Genomic DNA, 20,501 nt, shown 5'->3' on the forward strand with positions numbered 1-20,501 from the left:
TATTTTGATTATCGAGTTGTATAACTTTGTTTGTAGTGTTGGATGGTTCATTACCTGATTAAGAGAGTTGTGCTAATACCATTTTCAAATGTTATTATCAAATTCAATCTCGTTTTCATGCGATGCGGTGCTCATGATGCAAAATACAACAGTTTTTCAAATGAAAACTGGTTTTCATTCCGATCATGGTTATTTTCTTTTGCAAAAATGTCGTACAAGTTTTTGAAGTAAATAAAACCTGTCTGAAGCTATACATATGCTAACACTACTAACAAAAAGAAGCTAAGAAAAAACTACAAGAAAATCAATGCTAGTCGCCTCAGGCTCGTGATGCCCTCTTCGTCCTTTTCCTCGGAGGAAAGAACTCTGGGGCACTATCTCTATCGGTGCTGCTGTCTGAATCTGAACCAGAGTCTGAGTCGGTGCCATCTCCACTCTCTCTCTCTGAACCTGCCTCAGCATTAGCATCTCACTCTCGAAACCAGAGTCATCGTCGTCTCCACTCTTAGAGGACTCAGACTGTGGACTCACTGCCTCCTTGGAGCCACTTGTCTCGGCGTCGTCATCGCTTAAAATGGGCCCTGAAGGACTACTCTTATCTGAGGTACCTCTGGTTCTGCCTTGGCTGCGTGCCGGAGCTTGTCTCTCTTTCCTCCCTGCTGCTGGAGAAGGCATCACTGGTGCAGGTGCTGCAGCTGCCGTCGGTGCTGTCGGTATGGGTAGGACTTGAAAAAACAGTTGTCATATTTCAGCCACAGTATGCGTATCAGATGCAAGTATAGTGTGCAGAATGAGTATATACAGAAGTCAAGTACAGTGTATGTATGCAGTATGGAAATGCAATGTTTCAGATGTAGTGTATCAGTGTAGAGCGGGGAAGTTTTCAGTTGAAATGCCAATTTCAGTGTGTTAATGGGAATTTGATGACTGGAATGTACGAAAACTGAAGAAATGACATGAATGTCGTGGAAGTCGAGCAGTGCCTCCCTCCTCAATATCATACCCTCAAATGAGGCTAGTAGCTCCAGCAGATCCTCGGTGTATCCTGGGGGTGCCTACAAATGCATTGGGAATGATCAGTGTCCAGAAGAAACAAATATAAGGAAGAGATGGGAAAACTAAAAAATGTGGTACATACCGAGGGTTCATCATGAGCTCTGACATATTTATGCCCCGCTGCGGCAGGCTCAATCGGAATCTGGTATGCGTCCCTAGTATACCTCTAACATATGAGTGCAATAGGCAGCTCCGGCCAACAGGTCCTCTGCCCTGCCTGGGTAGCCCCTCTGCCATGCGCCCTGGTCGCCCTAGCCACCCTAGGCATTCTAGCTCTCTCCCTCGCAGCTGGAGCCCCCACCCCCTCACCTCCACGAATACCGGTCAAAGGAGGTATGAAGTGTGTCCTACTGAATGTCGAATAGTCCACCTCTCCGTGAAAGTAGTCGGCCTCCAAGCCCTCCATGAACTGAATCATCTCTTGGAAGGTGAGTCTCTCTGTGGCTCTCATAGATAGCGGAGGCGCCATGGGAACTATCAGCTCAGGCAAACCCATGGCTTGGCTTAAGAACCGCTCACCTAAAAACCAGGCTCGACAAACCGAGCCCTCGAACAAATGCCGATAACGGGAGGCTCCCCAAGATCCAGCGAACTGGTCCTTAACTCCCGCTGGCATCGTCGCCCAGGGCTGCCAAGTGATCTGTAAATAGAGAATGCACATATTGTTAGTGGTCATCAAATATCATAGTATGAATCAGAGCTTAAGTAGAATGAAAATAACTGTGAGTTTTGAGTTACCTCTGTCGTGGTCACGGTGTCGAAGTATCGATGGAAGAACGGAAAGATCTCCTTAGTCCTTCGCAAACATCTGTCGTCATACCGATGAGAGTACGGCACAACAGGGGGCATCTCCACCTCTGGCTCCAGAGCGAGGGTCGGGAAGTATGGATACACTCAAAGCTGTAAGGGAAGGGGCAATAGTGAGTATAAAATGTATAGTGTACGGAAAGTACAAGTGTAGATGCAGAAAACAAAATGTGTGCAGGAGGTGTATACCGTGTACAGAGAGCACAGATACAGAGGATGCAAAGTGTATGGTGTAGAAAGTGCAGTATATGGGTGTAAACAATATAGTGTGCAGTGTACAGAAAGTGCCAAGCAAAAAGCACAGAAAAAGAAAGCGGAAAATGTGAAACAAAAATGTAAAACATACCTCCCAGGCTCACCAGTAGCCTCCGACTCTGTCTCCACTCTTGCGGGATGTCGAGCTCATATAGCCGTACAATGTGGCTAGGTCAGCACCGCCCTAATCATAGAGTTTGACCTAAGATAAATCTACCAAGGCGCTCAGAAGATACAATCCTACAGTGTTTTCACTGTTCACGAACAAGGTGGTGCCGAAGAGAAACATCAGAAAACCTCGAGCTTAGTGCTTGGTCTCCTCAACTGTCTCTAGTTCGGTCACCCGGAACTGCTTTGTGAACTAACTGTATCACACCATCCCCAGTCGGAAGTGAGGTGGGCGTGTCCTTAACAGATAGATCCAGAGGGTCTCCCACTCGCCCATGTCTGTATCATAAGGAATCGAGTGACCCCCTACTTCTATGCCGGTGAGCATAGAGAAGTCGTAAGGAGTCATCGTCATCTCCCTCGCAGTAGAGAAGTGGAAAGAGTTGGTGGTATCCCACCACCTCTCTACTAATGCTCCAAGTAAGGGTCGACTCGCGATGAGGCACGACAACCCCGTACAGAATAAACCAAAGCCAGCCTCGTTGATAATGTGGAGGACACTGGTAGGAAACACCATGTACCAGTCCCTCGCAGATGTGGCTCCATAGCCTCTGATAGAGCGAGAATCCTCATGTAATCAGAACAATGACATACAGTGGTATGGGAACAAGCAGATAAAAATGCAATGTAAGAAATACAGTGCAAAAATGTATTTAGGGCAAGAAATGCAGTGTAAACAATATAGTTGAAGCAAGGAACACAGTTAAAGCAAGAAATGCAATGTACAGTGAAGAAAACATGAGAATACAGTGTATACTTCGGAGGCGCCATAAGATAAATGGGAGTCTGACTTTCGTAGCAAAAGGTCCTCTAGCGCACCTCGTGCAAACCCTCTGAAACCCCGGATACTCTGGGTGGTAACACATGCGTCCGAGGATGATATGTCGTCGGATCAAAAGGTCGAATCCTAGGTGGCAGTAGCACCGGCTCGGGCTCCACCTCCATCTCTGGAGATAACTGGGGTGGGATCTTCAAAGAAGCTCCGTTGTGGGATAGATCATCTGCCATGTGGAAAGAAGACGAAAATTCTGCAAAAAGCGAAGGAAAACGAAGAAAATAGATGAAAAATGCCAAAAGTCAACCCTAAGAGAGAGAAAAGTCAAGAAAAAGTCAAAGCCTGGAATAAGGCACCAAACTCAAGAAGAAGTCGATAGAAACAAGTCTCAAGTGGTGAAACTCCAAGAAAAAACACCGAAATCAAATTTCAATTGGTTCAAAACGGAGTAAACTAAGAGGGTTTAGCAAAAAAAATGTGCGTGGGGCATTGGAAAACACGTATAAAGCTCAGATCTAGAAAGGGAAAGTGTCTAGAGAAAGATATGGAGGATTTTCAGCTTTGGTGAAGTGAAGAAATGAAGTATGGGTGAGTATATTTAAAGACCCGTGGTGAAAAGACCAATTTGGCCCCGATCTGCGATCGGTGGCCGACTGGAAAACACGTATAAAGCTCAGATCTAGAGAGGGAAAGTGTCTAGAGAGAGAGGGAGGATTTTCGGCTTTGTTGGAGTGAAGAAATGAAGTATGGGTGAGTATATTTAAAGACCCATGGTGAAAAGACCAATTTGGCCCCGATCTGTCATCGGTGGCCGACCTGACTACATTGGTGGTCGACAATCTTCATTGGTGGTCGACAGGTGGCCAACACCCTCCCCTCGCAGCCGTCAAGCTTCCAGTGCTCCTACATTGAGTCTTGATGTCGTTTTGTGTCTTTATTTCTCAAGAAGTGCAAGGAAAGTTCACTTTTGAGTTCGGATTGTCTTTGCGAAAGTTCCAAACCATGCCTTCATTGCATGATGTTCATTGCTAGTCAACATGAACGAGGTGTATCCTTTGAAAACATGTTGTAACTCTTCCAAGAGGTAAATCGGAAGTCGCTATTCAATTTGTTTTGGTAAACACATATGGTCTTGCATAGAATATGCACCTCTCCTTTGTTGCATAGAACATGCTTCCAATTAATCTTGCATAGAACACGCATTTGGTACTTAGCATAGAACATGTTGTTAATCTTGCATAGAACATGCATTTTGATACATTTGCATAGAACATGCCTTAACATTATCATAACTGCGTATAGAACATGCACCCTTACTTTATTGTACTTGTTGAGTTTCTTTCTTACGCAGGCACGATATTGTATGTACGGTTCATTCAGCGGAGCCAACGCAGTCAAACGATATTGTATGTACGGTTCATTTAGAGGAATTCCAGGTAAATCATTCATGCCCTTCAAATCACATCCTTTTACTCCCTCTCCTCGCGCGTGAGACGCGTTAGGATTACTCCTTTTGGTTAAAAGCATTCAGGTGCGTCCCGGTGTTTACACCAACCCCTTCGGTGAAAAAAACATTCGGGTGTGTCCCGGTGTTTACGTGTAAAAGCATTCGAGTGCATCCTGGTGTTTACACCACTCCTTTTGGTTAAAAGCATTCGGATACGTCCCGGTGTTTACACCACACCTTTTGGTTAAAAGCATTCGGGTGCGTCCCGGTATTTACACCAACCCCTTCGGTGAAAAAGCATTCGGGTGCGTCCCAGTGTTCACACCACCCTTTTCCTTCCGTGCGTGACACATTAGGATTTTAGTTGAGACCTCGGGTGCACCCGACGGTCGCTTTTCGCCTTTCCTGCGCGTCGTGTAATTATGTTTGCATAATTTTCTTACACCCTTTCTGCATGAAATGTGGTTTGGTTTGTAATTCCCATGTGTGGCGTGTTTACTTCCTTACTTTTGTATTTGAGGTTGCTATACCTTGTTTCGGTTTGTTTGAATGTGGCATTTTCATTGCATAGCATTTGTATTTAAATGTTTCATTACAACCTCATTGCATGATCATAAGTTATGTTCCTGCATCGTGCATTTCACTTGCATCTTGCCCTAGAAGTAAGCTGGTTTGATTTCTTGCAAGGGGATACGTAGGCAGCCTACGGGCGCAACCATTTTTGTCTTTCTTGATTGTTTGTCCAAGTCTTCGGCCTTATCAAAATGGGTCGTCTCTGGGCTTTGACATTCACTCTCATCACTTCATGACTTCTGAGTTCTGTCAAAGAGGGGCAACTGTAGACACCTCATTTTTGACCATCCTCAAGACTTGAACGTCATCGCTTGTACACTCGATGATTGTGTTTGTTTGTGTTCGTTTTGAGCGCCCGAAGTCCTCGGTGGAATGCCCTGTCTTTGAGCCTCTAAACCTGGCCTTTTCTTTGCCTGGTTTTGAGCAAATCTTGTTGTTTTTGTGTTTGGAACCTCTTGGTGACCTGTCGGCCACCACCATAGGTTGTCGGCCATGGATTGTGCTTGTTGGCCATTGGTGTGGCAGGTCGGCCACCAATGTGCTTTTCCAGATATTTGTTGACAGCTGTGCCAGCTGTTGGCACACTGGGCTGCATCTTCCTACACGTGTATGGTAGAATGTTCCTAAGCTCAAGGGTTGTTTTTCTATATATAGGGGGGTTCCTCCCCCATTTTGGAGGTTTAGAAAAATTGGACCAAAATTATCTCTCTCTCTAGATTTCTTTCTCTCTTACAATTTTGTGTTTTGTAGCTTGTTTCCTCTACACTATTACATACACTACCTTAACCAAAGTTGCTAGTCTTTAGGCTGAGGTAACTTGGGACCTTCTTTGAGCTCTGGAAGGTGGTTTTTGGCTTGGATTGTTGGCCAACTTGTGCTTTGCTTCAAAGGTATAACACTTGCCTTGTTTATACTTGTTTTGTATACTTGTTTTTCCATCCTTTTCAATTGTTTTGAGGCTGGTTTTGAACTAAAAAAGTTTTATTTTTATGGCTTAAAAATGTTGGTTTGAGGCTATTTTCAGTTAAAGGGTAGTCCACACTTCTTGCATCTTAGTTCTTGAAACTTTTGTACCTCTGCTCATCACTTTCAAACCAACTTTTTTGGGCCTCTTAACCACTGAATTTCAGAAATTTTTCAGTGGCAAAAAACTTATTTTGAAGTCCAACTTTGGAGGGATTAACCTCCCCTCCTTGTATCATTTTTGCATGCTTAGTTAGCTTCACATGTTAGCTTGTTTTTCTAGCTTAATTTAGCTCAAGTCCAGCATGTTTTGATTTCTGAAATAACTTGTTTTAGCTCTGTTTTGGGCTGGTTTGTTCATTTGAATCTTGTTTTGCACAGTTGTAGTGTAAATTCCATCATTGGCTTGTTGTTTTTAGGCTTTAATCATCATTGGTTTGAGTTGATTGCTTATTTTAGTGCTTTTTCTCACCTAATTTCAGCACTGCAATCTCTGCAATCTCCCTAAATTCTTCACTTTTTTGTTTTGCTTTGAAAGTGGTTTCAAACCACTTGTTTGCCTAAGTGTGAAATGGAGGTGCTACGCTCAATGGTTTAATCCCTTAGGCGGTTCATTACCAACAGTATAATGCCTCTTTCATGCCTAAAGCAACTTTTAGTTTGAGCCCTCTTTCCATTAGGGGACACTCACCAATGGACTTAATTGATTAAAGAATGGTTTGGTAACTAAAATGTGTAAACAAAATTGGAAAATAAAAGAGGCAAGATAAACATTCTTTTGTGTTACATTGCATGTGTTCAAATCAGACGTTAATTTGAACACAAGGAAAATGGGACATTTCATACTCAAAAGTGATGAAATGTGTCACTTTCCTTATTCTCCATTGCCCTCGATCATGGATGATAGGGTGATGGACATTTTGGTCTTGTTTTGCATTTATTAACTTGCACAATTGGTTTCACAAACCATCATGCAATGAAATTGCTTGATTGGTGGTGTGTGAACCAAAATTTGTCCCTCCTTTGATTTTCCCATGAAAATGAGAGGCGAAGTGTGCAAACAACCATTGAGAAATACACTGTTTTGCTCTCTGTTGCAGCAAGGAAGTTCAGGACAGTAGTGGCCAACAGCCACCACCAGTGGTCGACCGGTCACTAATGGTAGCCAACCGGCCACAATTGGTAGTCGACCGGCCCTTTGTCGGCCACCAATGAAATTTGTACAGTTTGTTAGTAAGGTGGAGCAAAGGTATTCTGGAAGTGGGCAGCATTGTCAGTGCTCAAATGTACAAACAGAGGCTTGCAGCAGCAAAACAGCAGCTTTTCGAGTAGAAACCGAGCACGTGCATGAGCCTTCCTTGCATTCCAAGCTTATTTAACGCTTAAATATCTAGCTTAAACACATGTTGTAATTAATTAGTTGTAGCTAATTAAGAGTTGTAAATAATTAGTTAGTTTAACTAGTTATTCTATTTCGGTTTGTAATAGTTAGTTAACTAGAATAGTTAATTAGTTTCGTTTTGTAATAATTAGTTAGTTTAATTAGCGTAGCCAGTTAGCTTTTATTTATTCAGACCCTCCTTCGCGAGGGCGCAATGTTGTAATAAGTGTGTGTGCGTGTGTGTATGTCTTCCAACCCCACATCTTTCTCTCTTTTATTTAATCACTTTTGATGGTTAGATTACGGACATGTTTCAAATTAGCATATCTTATGCTTGCATCCATTCATCTTGTCATGCATGCACCGAGGCTCGGCGCATCATTCAAACTACATTGCCATTTCAATATCTTATTTGAATACATGCTTAACCGCATGTTATCAAATTGCTTCATATGTCATATTAGTAGTCGAGCCTATTAATTGCATATTACATGTGTTGCATTAGGCATTTTGCATAGTTAGGAATCATGCATATTTTTCTAACTCATATTTTCCTAGCTTGGAGTACTAGGTGAGTTTTCATGCTTTAGCATACTTGTATGAATGTGAATGTTTCCATGATTAGCATGCTTGCCATGAGGCTATGTGCTTAAATGCTAAACTGCATGAATGCCTATGGATGAAGGCTTGTTGTTTGAATTGAAACAATTCAACGAATGTAAATTTTAAGCCCACTTTGTTGAGTGGCAGATCATGTTTTAAGCTCACTATGTTTAGTGGCAAATCCGCAATCTTTAAGCCCATTTGAGGTGGCCATTTCAAACCATTTTCGCAAACAAACATGAGTTGAATTGTTCCAAATTGAGCAAGCTAGTCTATACTTGATTGTGCGCATCACGTAGTAAATCTAGTTTAATAACCGGAATAAGAACACATAATGTTTATAAAAAATCATATCATGATTAGTAGAGGCCAATCTTTGATCGGGCGAGCAAGGGTGCTCAATTCATGACCTTCCCTCTTCGTACCCAAGTTCCTAAGCCGAGGCAACTTTGGTAATGACGGACACGTGGCCTTCGGCACGAGTTAGGGTTTCCTAAATTTTTCCAAAACAAAAAATACTTAGGTAGCGACTCTGTATCTGGCAAAGCAGTCCGATTTTGGCACTTTTGACTTAAAATCAATTTTCCAAAACGATTTTTCGGATTTAGACTCTTTGGTGTTGATCAGTTTCACATTGCACTTGTGAGATTAGATTTGAACCACGGGAGTCTGAACTATGAGGCCTTTCTTTCAAACCTTTCGAAAGGGGGCGCGAAAAAGGCGAGCCACACATTCACGCATTCGAGCCAGTCAGAAGAGCAAGGTTTTGCCTTCTTAGCCAAGAATGACGGATTATATCCCTATGCTTTGTCTGGATGAGGAGTTTCTCGCACTATCTTCACTGGACTGGAAGACGTGTACCACGCCACAAGCAAGTTTTCTTCTAAACTGTGTCGGTGATCAATGGGTACATAGGAGTAAACCATTGAGCTTCGAGTAGAAGGAGGAACAGAAAGGGGATCATCAAATTCAACAGATCAATGATGAATCCGCTCCCTTAATTGGGATTTATCAGGTTTTGACCAACTTTCCCAGCCAGTGGACTTGGAGGAAGAAGAAGCGGTTTTGTCCCATGCGGAGAGTGGTGGGCTGAAGAGGAGCTTCCAAGACCCATTTCTGCAAATACTTGGTCCAAAGGTTTGTAGTTGGCAGATTCTTGGTCTAAAGGTTGGTAATTTGCAAAAGCCTCCATGACTTGTATAAATAGAGGTGGATAGGAGTAGAAAATAAATGCATTAAGGTTCTTTCGAGACCTGCAATCATCTTCCAAAGACACCTCGTATGCTCGATCAATGTAAGAGAAAGTGTGATTGGCCATTGGGGATGTACTGGTCTTTTCGTTTACTCAAAGAATGGAAGCACAAAGCATAAGGATTTAATGAAGTTCATTGCTTCATTATTCAAAAAGCAGATATACTTCCAGAATATACAGAGTCTATGCATGTCCTAGGACGTGAGGAGATTGTACTAGTCCACTAATATCACCAAGTATTGGATATATTAGGTCAGGGTGTAATGTTGGCTGTATAAATTGCAAAAGCCAATCATAGAGTGACACGTGGCACCTAAAGGGCAATTTAGGAAATTAAAATAAATCTCCAATCAAAGACAGACACGTGGCAGTTCATATTGGTAGTATCAGATCTGCGTAGCATCTGAATAGTCAAAAGGAGCGAGATGACGTAGCCTAACGGTTACCTACAAATCAAATTCAAATTCAGAAGGAAAGCCTAACTACAAAAGAGGCGTAATGGGGGCTAATTGAGCGAAGCCAGGACCAGAGATCGTGGAAACATATTTCGACGGTTATCACTAAAGAGTATAAATAGCAGAGAGGGCTAAACAGAAGAGGACCCAGACTCAGATCAAGAAACTAGTTCATTTTACTTTATTTTCTTTCCAGGTTTACATTTCTAGTTCTTTACATTTCCAGCACTTCAATTCCTGTACTGCACTTTAGTTCCTATGAGTAGTTTTTCAGTAGTTTGTTACTGTGAACCTTATCAAGGCTGGGTCATTGTAACTTCATTGTAAGTTTTCATTTGCTTAATGAAATTCAATTTCTAAATTATATTTACGTGTTACTATTCATAATTTTCTCCTAAAACAAGCTACCAGTAAAAGTCATCTTCATTGAGGCTGAAAGAACTTCAACACAATCGCTTGATAATTGGTTGGCAATTATAACTTCTGTAAGGACTAATTGGCCTTGCTGGCACGCTTAAATTTACATTATTAACCTTCGAAAACCAAAAAAGTCAACACTTACATAGTCTAGGACCTACGCGGGATCCACATTGTGTGGGTCTCACACTCATGTGAGACATTTGATAGAATTTTTGAGTTATTTAGCATTACTCTTATAATCAATAATGTTATAACCAATAGCATAATAATTCATTATTAATAACACATTATGTCATAACTAAAAGTACAGAATCATAATTAGGAGTGCATATGGTACAAGATGTATACCATAAAATTTTCCCTTTTTGAAATATACAATTTACATTTCAATTTGATCTCTAATTTTTAATTAGGTAAATTATAATATCTCTTTTTTTTTTTTTTTTTTGAACAAACTTTTTTTTTTTTTTTTTATAATTAAGATTAGCCAAACGGCACTTACAGAAAGAATCCATCCAACAAAAATGTACTTACATCATACAAAGTAAAAATCAACAAGAAACATCCTAGAGAAAAACTATGAAAATATCTAAACGCAAAAATTGTATTGCGAAATAGACGCCAATCATCAGAGTTCGACAATACCATAGAGAGGGTAAGATACATTGAAGTCTCTTAAAATAATGAGTAATCTGTAAGTCATATAAATAAAAAATAATATTATTATATTTTTTTTTATAAGGAAATATTTTTTTTTTATTTATTCGCATGTATTCATATTATTTATGTTAGTTTAATATCTTTATCCTTATTAAAATAGAAGACAATATAATTATATCTAAACTGTTCAGGTATTTATATATTTTCAAAAGTTGTAGAAAAAAATTAGTGTAATTTACACCTTTTAAAAATTTGTATCAATTTTTTTTTGGAAGACTCAGTCCAAAAGTCCAAATTTCAATTTTGTTTGTTCAAAAGTCTAAGCGTTGAAACATTTTGTCCAAAAGGACAAACTTAAGCAAAATGATCAAAATACCTTCCTTATATATATATATATATATATATATATATACGTCCAAACCTAACAAATCACACTTTTATCTCTCTCTTCCCTTTACTCTCTCTCTCTCTCTCTCTTTCTTATCCGTCTCCCACAGCAACGCAGTCACTGTTGCCTCATCTTCTGCCCCACCACCATTGTTGCGACGCCGAAGTTTCCAAACTCCAATACTTTGGCATTAGTTCCCTCTACTAGGCGTTGTTAGTGCCTTCTCAGATCAACTGTAAAGCTTTCGCTGCCCCTCTCTCTCTCTCTCTCTCTCCATCTTCGCCGATTGCTATTTCAAATAGGTCTCTCAAATTTGGAAATAGAGTTGTCTCATCATTAATGAGTCCTCAAAAGATGGTGGCGATGATTGTGGTTTTGATATCATAATCTCTTTCTCACATAGATCTCACACCTCACGCTGTCCTCACTCGTCGTCTATTGTCGCCAACCACACCGCATAATTTATTTTCTCAGATCTATCTATCTATCTATCTATCTATCTATCTATCTCTCTCTCTCTCTCTCTCTCTCTCTCTCTTTCTCCCTCCTTCCTTGTGACACACTCAGATCTCAGATCTGTCGATGATTCACAAGTATTTAGTTTTAAAGGTTCTTCGAATGTATGTGTATATATATGTGTATATATGTCTTTGTCTCTCTCTACAATTTTTTTTTTTTTGAAAGGTTCTTCGAATGTATGATATGAATATGTCTCTGTCTCCAGATTTTTTTTTTTTGGTGGTTGATCTATTGTGTATGTGTGTGTGTATGTAGTTGTAGATATTTTGGTTGTTGATGTTGATGCTAGTAATGTTGTTGTTGTTGATGATGTTAATGTTGATGAAAATAAAACAGATCGTACCATTTTTTCGTGCTCTTGTGTTGTGTTGAACAGATAGGATAGAGAGATATTTGAACAGATAGGAAAAAAAAATTTAACAGATAGGTTTGGTGTAGCTTGGTATTGCAACAGATAACTCTCTTATTTCTCTCTAGCAATTGCAACAGATAGATAAAAAACTTCAACAGATAGAAAAGATTTTTGACATCAAATAGAGTTAGTTTGATAGATAAGAACAAAATTTGAATAGAAAAGATAAAAAAAAAAATTTAAAAAGATAGGGGAATATTGAGATAGACAAAAAATTAGACAAATAAAATTTTATTTTGACAAATATTTAAACAAATAAGGGAAATTTGAATTGAAAAGATTAAAAAATTAAACAGATAGGGTAAAAAATTTAAATAGATAAGAAAAAAATTGAATAGATAAGACAACATTTGAACAGATAAGAAATTTTTTGAACAGATAGGGAAAAAAGTTAAACAAATAGGAAAAAATTGAATAGATAGTTAACAAAGGTCAACAGATAAATATGGGGTAAAATTAAAAATAAAATGTCCTACAAACAATAAAAAGAACTTTTTACCAATATTTCACAAAATATGGATCTATCAATAACAAAAAAATATTCACTAGATCTAATGCTCTAGATACCCTTCAAAACTGAATTTATCACCATTTTTTTTTTTTGGGTTAAATTTTACAGATGAATATAGCCTCGTCAACATAATTACCTTTAACTCTCGAAGTGAAATTCAACCAAAATTTTCTCATATCAAAAGGCCATGGAAGGCTACAATTTGATCGAAATAAATAATGAAAATAAATTGGCTTAAATTTCTCTCATGTTCACATTTAACATGAGAGAATTTAAGAGATCCGGGGAGCTCACCATAGATCTTGTTTCGATGATCCAAACCATTCACTTTTTAGGATTCATTGAGTATAATATTCATGCAAAAAATCAATATTATTAAATATTGGTAGCTATATATTTGAATCAAATTTATATTACAAAAAATAGATTCCTAAAATTATATTTGTCTTCTATTTTTTTAAAACAATATGATTCAAACATATAGCTACCAATATCTAATTATCTTGATTTTTTGCATGAATATTCTACTGAACGAGTCCAAAAATGTGAACAGTTCGAATTACCGAAATTGGTTCCAAAATGGGCTTACTACGCCCAAACACTCTCTTAAGTTGATATTATAACTTGAGAGAAGTCAAACTCAAATAAATTAGAAGGGCTACTAAGGGATCGTTTGGAAAGTTGGATATTTTAATTGACTTTTTAACTATTTTAACCTGGTTAAAAAAAGTTGTGTTTGGGATGTTAGTTGTTGATAGTTGTGAGAGAAAAAATAAAATGATTATAGTTTGGATATGAGATTTTTTCTCATTAACTATTTAAACTTATTTTGTTTTTATTTACTATTTTAGTCTAAAATCATCTCCCAAACAAGGCTTTAAAGTAAATGGGTCCCACTATTAAATGGCTTTGTTCAATGAAAAATTATTGATTTGTCCTAGACACCATGTGGTCATTATTGATTTGTCCTAGACACCATGTGGTCATGCCTAGGTCAAACACAAACCCTCCATGTCTCTTATATTCCTCAATCATTTAATACAAAATCGTAAATTGTATCCCTTTTATCAATCACAATACATGTAGAGCATTATGTGACACTCGGTCTAGACCAACCAATAGCTTCTCTTGTTCACCAACATGAATGTCATTTGCAGTGAACCACTCACATCTTTCTTTAGTATAGAGACAAACTTAACAAAAGAAGAGAGTGGAGTGAAAGTGATACTGGTAATCAAACAAATGAAACAACAAATATAAAAGACGATTTAGAGGACCATTATTTCTTTCAAGATTATTATTTTTTAATGGATATTATGTTAGAGATTATGAATGTATAATTCTGTATTCGTAGCATATCACTATGTTCATTGCAAAAAAAAAAAACTTGCACTGCTCAATAAAAAAATTCTTGCACTATTAAATTTATGCATTACATATTTTCTGCACTGTTGAATGAACATTTTTCAAAACTATTCAAAGGGGAAAAAAATTCTGCATTGTTTAATGGGCACTATATGTAGAGATTTTAGGAATTATCTCTTTTGATTGTTTCTTATTTGTAGATTAAGAAATAGCTTGATTGTAGCTTTGATTATAGGAATAGCTCCATTATAGGACTTAATACTTATTGATGATCCATCTCTATAAATAAGTAATTGTACAATGTGTTGATTCAAGATGAATAAAAATATTCTTCTCAAAATTTGATTTGCAAGTTGGTACCAGAGCTTTGAAAGAATCATCATCATCCTTTCATTGAATCCATATCACCATCAAACCATGGGCAAGTTAGATTCTGAAACATCTGGCACCAAGTCTGCTCCCATTATCATTCAATCCGAAGGCTTATCCTTCAATACAGGGATTGTGCTCAATGAGACCATTTATGATATGTGGTCTCAAGAGCTGGCTATTGATTTTTATGTCCCCAGACATTATGAAGCAATACATTTGCCTACCCACCGCTCGCGATATTTGGAAAGCCCTTTCTCAAGCTTTTTATGATGGAGCGGACAAATTACAAGTATTTACCTTGAACTAGAGAGCCTTTTCTGCCAAATAGAGTGGCAGAACACTCTATGTGTATTATGGAGAGTTAATTGAAATTTTTAGTGAATTAGATCATCGTGATCAGGTGATCATGAAGAGTAAAAAAGACGTTGCATCCTATTAGAATGTCACGACCCAAACCCGGCCCTATGGGTTTAGCACCGTAACCGGCCAGTAATCCGAGTTTACCGAAGGCCTGCAGAACAGTAGAATAATAAAACAGAGTACATGGCCTGGCGGAAGCCAATACAGTAAATGAATAGTGTCCATTGAGCTGTGTCAGTCTGTATGCCAAAAAGATTTTTCATGCATTCACATATACAAACAGTACAGTCTATACAAAATTTACAGTCACAGTACAGGGACCTAATCCCTTGATAACAGTACGGTTAGCAGTTAACAGTCTATACAGTAATCCAAACAGTATGGAGACAGACGGGGGAAAAACAAGACACCCCAAAGCCATAGCATGGCAACTCAGAACCTCTCAGTGAGGCACAAAGGCTGGCTTGACAAAACTGGAGTCTAACCCACGCTCCTAGCTCCGATCTGGCGGCTGAGCACCTACATATATATATAAACAGTGAGCTAAAGCCCAGTGAATAACATAATGCGTAAAGGGGTTATGAATGAAATGTCCTTACAGTAATGAAATCAGTTCATTAAACAATACTTCAGTCTTTCAGTCAGAACGATTATTCAGTCATATGTGGTACATCCATTAGCATAGCAGTACACAGTAGGTCTTAAAGACCGAACAGTAATGATGGCCATCAATCAGTAAACAGTAGTGGTTCCATGAGGGAACCGACAGAGATCTCTGTAACAGTAACAGTAAACAGTAGGTGCTAAGGATGCCACAATACAGTTCAGAAGATAGGACATACATTCATTCAGTAAACAATATCAGTTCAGTAAACAGTTCAGTTCAGTATTCAGAAGATAATCATTTGAACATATCTTTACACAATTGTTACTCACAGAGTTTGGGCTACAGTATGCTAGAGCGTGTCTCCCCAGTCGCCAACCCTACACAGTTCACAGGTTGAACACACACTAAGCTACACAGTTGGGAAAGATAACAACTTAATCCCTAATTTGCCTCGGTGTGTTCTACATCTATATCCTCAAGAAGATGCCTTAAACTAGGTCTAAGAATGCCTAAAATGGGATGATGATGCAAAGATGTGATCAGAAAATAGTCTCAGAATTTTCATAAAAACAGAGTCCCGCTCGAGCGCATGTTTCCCCGCTCGAGTGGACATGCAACAGAGGTACACGCTCGAGCGTAAATTTTCCCGCTCGAGCGTACTGTAAAAGTACTAGATGGGTGAAATCTCTGCTCGACGCAAGCTCGAGCTTGAGACATGACTCCGCTCGAGCGCCCAATCCTCCGCTCGAGCGGACTGTAAAACAGTGCAGAGATACTGGATGCTCGGATTCCACGCTCGAACAGCACTTACCCCGCTCGAGCGGAAGTGCAGAATCTGGGAATTCCAGATTGCACCTCCAAGCTCAAACTCACATTCAAATACATCAAAACCAATCCTCTTGGGCCCATTTTCTGGAAAACATTTACAAACACATAGAATAACATGGTTCAAAGCTCAATTTGAGAAATCAAAGCCCAAGGGTGTTTAATTCAAACTCAATTTCAAACCATTTTTCAAGAACAAGATGAACATGCAAACATGCATGTATTCAAATCATTTTGAAGCTCCAACTTGATGCTCTAAGGAGCCAATCTTTTCAAAACATGGTGAAATCATGGACTTAAACATAATTATGAACATGCATGTAACCTTTTGCCATGAAAACAACTCAAACATCTACAATTCAAACATACATGCATGAATTATGCTCTATATCAACATGTATGAACTAAAACATGACTTAGCTCTACAATTTAACATGGACCATGCAAGAATTAGTTCAAACACAAGAATGAGAAGGTGAAATCCTTACCTAGGTTCCTTGGATGCAAGTCTAGGGGTTCAATTTAGCAATCCACACTTCAATTAGCAAGCAACACACCAAGCAATTCAAGCCAATTCAACAAAATGAACTCAATTCTCTCCTCTAGTCTCTCTCTAGTCGGCAAGGCAAGGAAGAAGGCTGAGGTAAACGTTTTTGGCTTAAGTGTAATGAACTCAAAAGTGTATAGGTAGTGGCCCACTCAAGGGCAAGGTTGTAATTAAGGCCAACTCTGTATTTTATCAATATTTAATCTAATTTAATCATACCTAATCAGTTTTCGAATAAAAACACTATAAAGTCACATTAATTACGACGATCATAAAACACCAATCGGTTTCTAATTCAGCCGCCGATAAGGCCTTCAATGAGCAGTTTAAACACAAGTCATGAACAGATCAAACATACAGTCAACAGATAAAATGCAATTCAAACGTACATACTCAGTCAATTTAGTTCCAGTTTTCAGTCAGTCAGTTCCGTAGTTTATTCAGTTCGATTATCAGTCATAATCAGTCTCGGTTAACAGTAATTAGCGGTTAATCAGTCATTAGTCGGTAAGCAGCATGAGGGTTGTTACATAGAATCAGTTCAATGACCAAGGATACATATTTTTCTTGCTGGATTAGATAGTGAATTCGAACAAATCCGTGGTGAAATTTTGAGGAAGGATCCAATTCCCGCATTAGAGAAATGTTATACACTATTCTACCGTGAATGTGTTCAACGCGAAACAATGAATGTTGAACTTGGAAATTCTGAAGCTTCCGCCATGGTGACTCGAAACCATTCTAATCATAATTGGCCTCCTCAACACTAGTAGGACAGACCGAAGCCTGTCCCTCCTAAGACTTGCTACTGGTGTCGATAAATCTTCCTACAAATGCACTCACTACAATCAAAGTGGTCATACCAAAAATCGATGCTACGAACTTGTGGGGTATTCAGAATGGTGGGATCATAGTCGTGATTCATGGAAAAGAAATTCTAAGAAGACCTCTACTATTGCGGTTGTTGAAACAAAGACAGAGAATGATATTGCTGAAGCATTCTCGGCATTAGCAACAGCGGCAGGTAATGATGGTAAGGTTTTAAATATTTTTGCACCTATTTCTAATAGTGCATGGATAATTGATTCCGGTGCTACGGATCATATGACATTTGATTCTAAACAAGTCTTTCCTCTTAAACCTTCTGTACAAAATTTTGTTTCCACTGCTAATAGTACCTTAATTCCGATTATTAGAGAAAGATCCTTGTCCTTCACTGACACTTTGAATTTAGATTTTGTTTTGATTGTTCCATCTTTAGATTATAATCTCTTATCAGTTTCCCAAATAAGCACTACCTTATTTTCTGTTGTCATTTTCTGGCCCAATTTTTATGTGTTTAAAGACATGCAAACAAGGCAAACTATTGGTTGTGGTGTTAGGCGAAGGAAGTTGTATTACTTAGACTTGGTGTCAAAGAGTTCAAACTGGTTGTGTCTTGCTTTAATGATAGGCGGTTCTGCGAGTGAAAAGAAGAAATCTGAGATATGGTTATGGCATCGACATCTAGGGCATGCTTCATTTGGTCACCTGAAGAAATTATTTCCTAATTTATATGCAAAAATTGATATTTCTAGTTTCAAATGTGATGTTTGTGAACTTGTACAGAGCCATCGTGCTTCGTTTCCATTAATTTTGAATAAAAGCCCAGTTCCTTTTATGATCATACATTCTGATGTTTGGGGTCCATCTAAAGTTACTAACTTGGATGAATCAGGCTGGTTTGTTACTTTTATTGATGATTACACTAGGATGACTTGGGTATGTTTGATGAAGTCCAAAAGTGAAGTAAACTTGTTATTTCAAAATTTTCATAAAATTGTTCACAGTTAGTACAATGCACAAATTCCAATTTTTCGCAGTGATAGTGGAGGTGAATATTCGAGTCTTGAATTGAAGCAGTATTTGGAAATCCATGGAACTATTCATCAAACTACTTGTTCTGATACACCCTAGCATAATATGGGTCGCAGAGCGAAAAAATCAGCACTTGTTAGAGGTTGTTCGTGCTTCGTTGATAGAAGCCCATATGTCGGTTTCTTATTAGGGACACGCACTTACCTCTGCAGCTTATTTGATCAACCGAGTACCTTCCAGCACCATTGATTTTTGGACACCATCTTAGGCTCTCGCTAAAGCAATTGTTGCTCCCGTCACCCCCAACTTACCTCTCCATGTGTTTGGTTATGTAGAATTTGTACACCTTCATAGGCATCGGCGCACCAAGTTGACTTCTCGAGCATTGTGCTGTGTCTTTCTAGGATATGCTGCTTCTCAAAAAGGGTACCGCTGCTATCACCCTCCCACCAAACACATGTTTGCTACATTGGATGTCATTTTTCATGAAGACTCTATGTATTTTTCCTTTGAGCCTGAACTTCAAGGGGAGTACCAAGAAAAAGTTCAAGCTCTACACTATGATTATAATTTTTTGATCTCTACCAAAGGGGAACTCTCTGAACTTGGTAATCAGGATATGATTAATGAGGAACTCTTTGAATCGGTTGAAAACAATACGGGTGAATTAAATTTGCATAGTATACCTTTAGACCAAAGTGGTAATGAACACCCAGACAATGATGAACACCCAGAAAATAAAATTGTAGCTCCATCTCTGTCTGAATCCCTCACACCACAGGCTGCTGATACACCAAGCCAATCGCTTGCTAAGGATGTTCCTGAACCATCCAAAAAACAGCTATCATCGCGTCAAACCAGAGGTATCTCTAAAACTACATATGAACCTGAACTTTCTAGTAAAGTTAAATATCCCATGAGTCATTATGTGTCTAACCATCGTTTATTAGAATCAAATAAGTCATTTGCAAATCAATTATCTGTAGTATCTATTCCTAACAATGTGCATGAAGCCTTAGCCGACCCAAGGTGGAAAACTGTTATGAATGAGGAGATGAAATCCTTGTAGAAAAATAAAACTTGGGAACTTATTGATCGTCCACCAGGGAAGAAAACAATTGGATGTCGGTGGGTGTATACTGTGAAACACAAAGCAGACAGTACGATTAAACGCTTTAAAGCAAGACTTGTGGCAAAATGGTACACCCAAACTTATGGGATTGATTATACAGATACATTTGCACCTGTAGCTAAAATCAACACAGTTTGTGTCTTGTTGTCTCTAGCTACAAACTTGGATTGGCCATTACAACAATTTGATGTGAAGAATGCATTTCTGCATGGCGAGTTGCCTGAAGAAGTCTACATAGATTTGCCACCAGGATGCATGATACCAGAAGTGCATTTTCAAAAGGTGTATAGATTAAAAAAAGCTTTTTATGGGTTGAAACAATCTTCTAGAGCATGGTTTGGAAGGTTCACAAAGTCTATGAGAGCCTTTGGCTACCATCAAAGTAATTCGAACCATACTTTATTCTTGAAAAAACAGCATGGTAAGATCACTGCCCTTATTGTGTATGTTGACAACATGGTGGTCAAAGGAAATGATCCTAAAGAAAGAAAGGCTCTACAGAGTTATTTGTCCAAAGAATAATAAATGAAAGATCTCGGTCACTTGAAATATTTTGTTGGAATCGAAGTGTCTCGATTTGATAAAGGAATTTTTTCGTCTCAAAGAAAATATGCCTTAGATTTGTTACAAGAAACTGGTATGTCAGCATGTCAACCAGCTAATACACCAGTAGAAGAAGGATTAAAGTCATGTATTGAAACTAATCAGGTGCTTGTTGATAAGGGGAGATATCAAAGACTCGTCGGAAAATTGATGTACTTAGCCCACACATGGCCAAACCTTGCCTATGC

At 38.7% G+C, this 20,501-nt stretch overlaps 1 protein-coding gene across 1 annotated transcript; it reads left to right on the forward strand.

Moving 5' to 3' along the window:
• Positions 1-8,812: 8,812 nt before the first annotated feature.
• LOC145822167 (uncharacterized) lies at positions 8,813-20,232 on the forward strand. Its single transcript, XM_082918766.1, has 6 exons — positions 8,813-8,935; positions 9,064-9,195; positions 9,946-10,058; positions 17,495-18,482; positions 19,093-19,441; positions 19,685-20,232. Exons 1-6 carry the CDS (start codon positions 8,813-8,815, stop codon positions 20,230-20,232), a joined length of 2,253 nt encoding a protein of 750 aa, XP_082774892.1.
• The last annotated feature ends 269 nt before the right edge of the window (positions 20,233-20,501 follow it).

This window comes from Camellia sinensis, chromosome 3 (genome assembly GCF_055761805.1).
Source record: "Camellia sinensis isolate YWXY chromosome 3, ASM5576180v1, whole genome shotgun sequence".
Taxonomy (NCBI): Eukaryota; Viridiplantae; Streptophyta; class Magnoliopsida; order Ericales; family Theaceae; genus Camellia; species Camellia sinensis.

Coding starts and splice junctions, on each gene's coding strand:
- LOC145822167 (XM_082918766.1), top strand. CDS start 8,813: ATGACGGATTATATCCCTATGCTTTGTCTGGATGAGGAGTTTCTCGCA. Junction 10,059..17,494: donor TGGGTCATTGTAACTTCATT/GTAAGTTTTCAT, acceptor CAACACTAGTAG/GACAGACCGAAGCCTGTCCC. Junction 18,483..19,092: donor ATTACACTAGGATGACTTGG/GTATGTTTGATG, acceptor TTTTCCTTTGAG/CCTGAACTTCAAGGGGAGTA.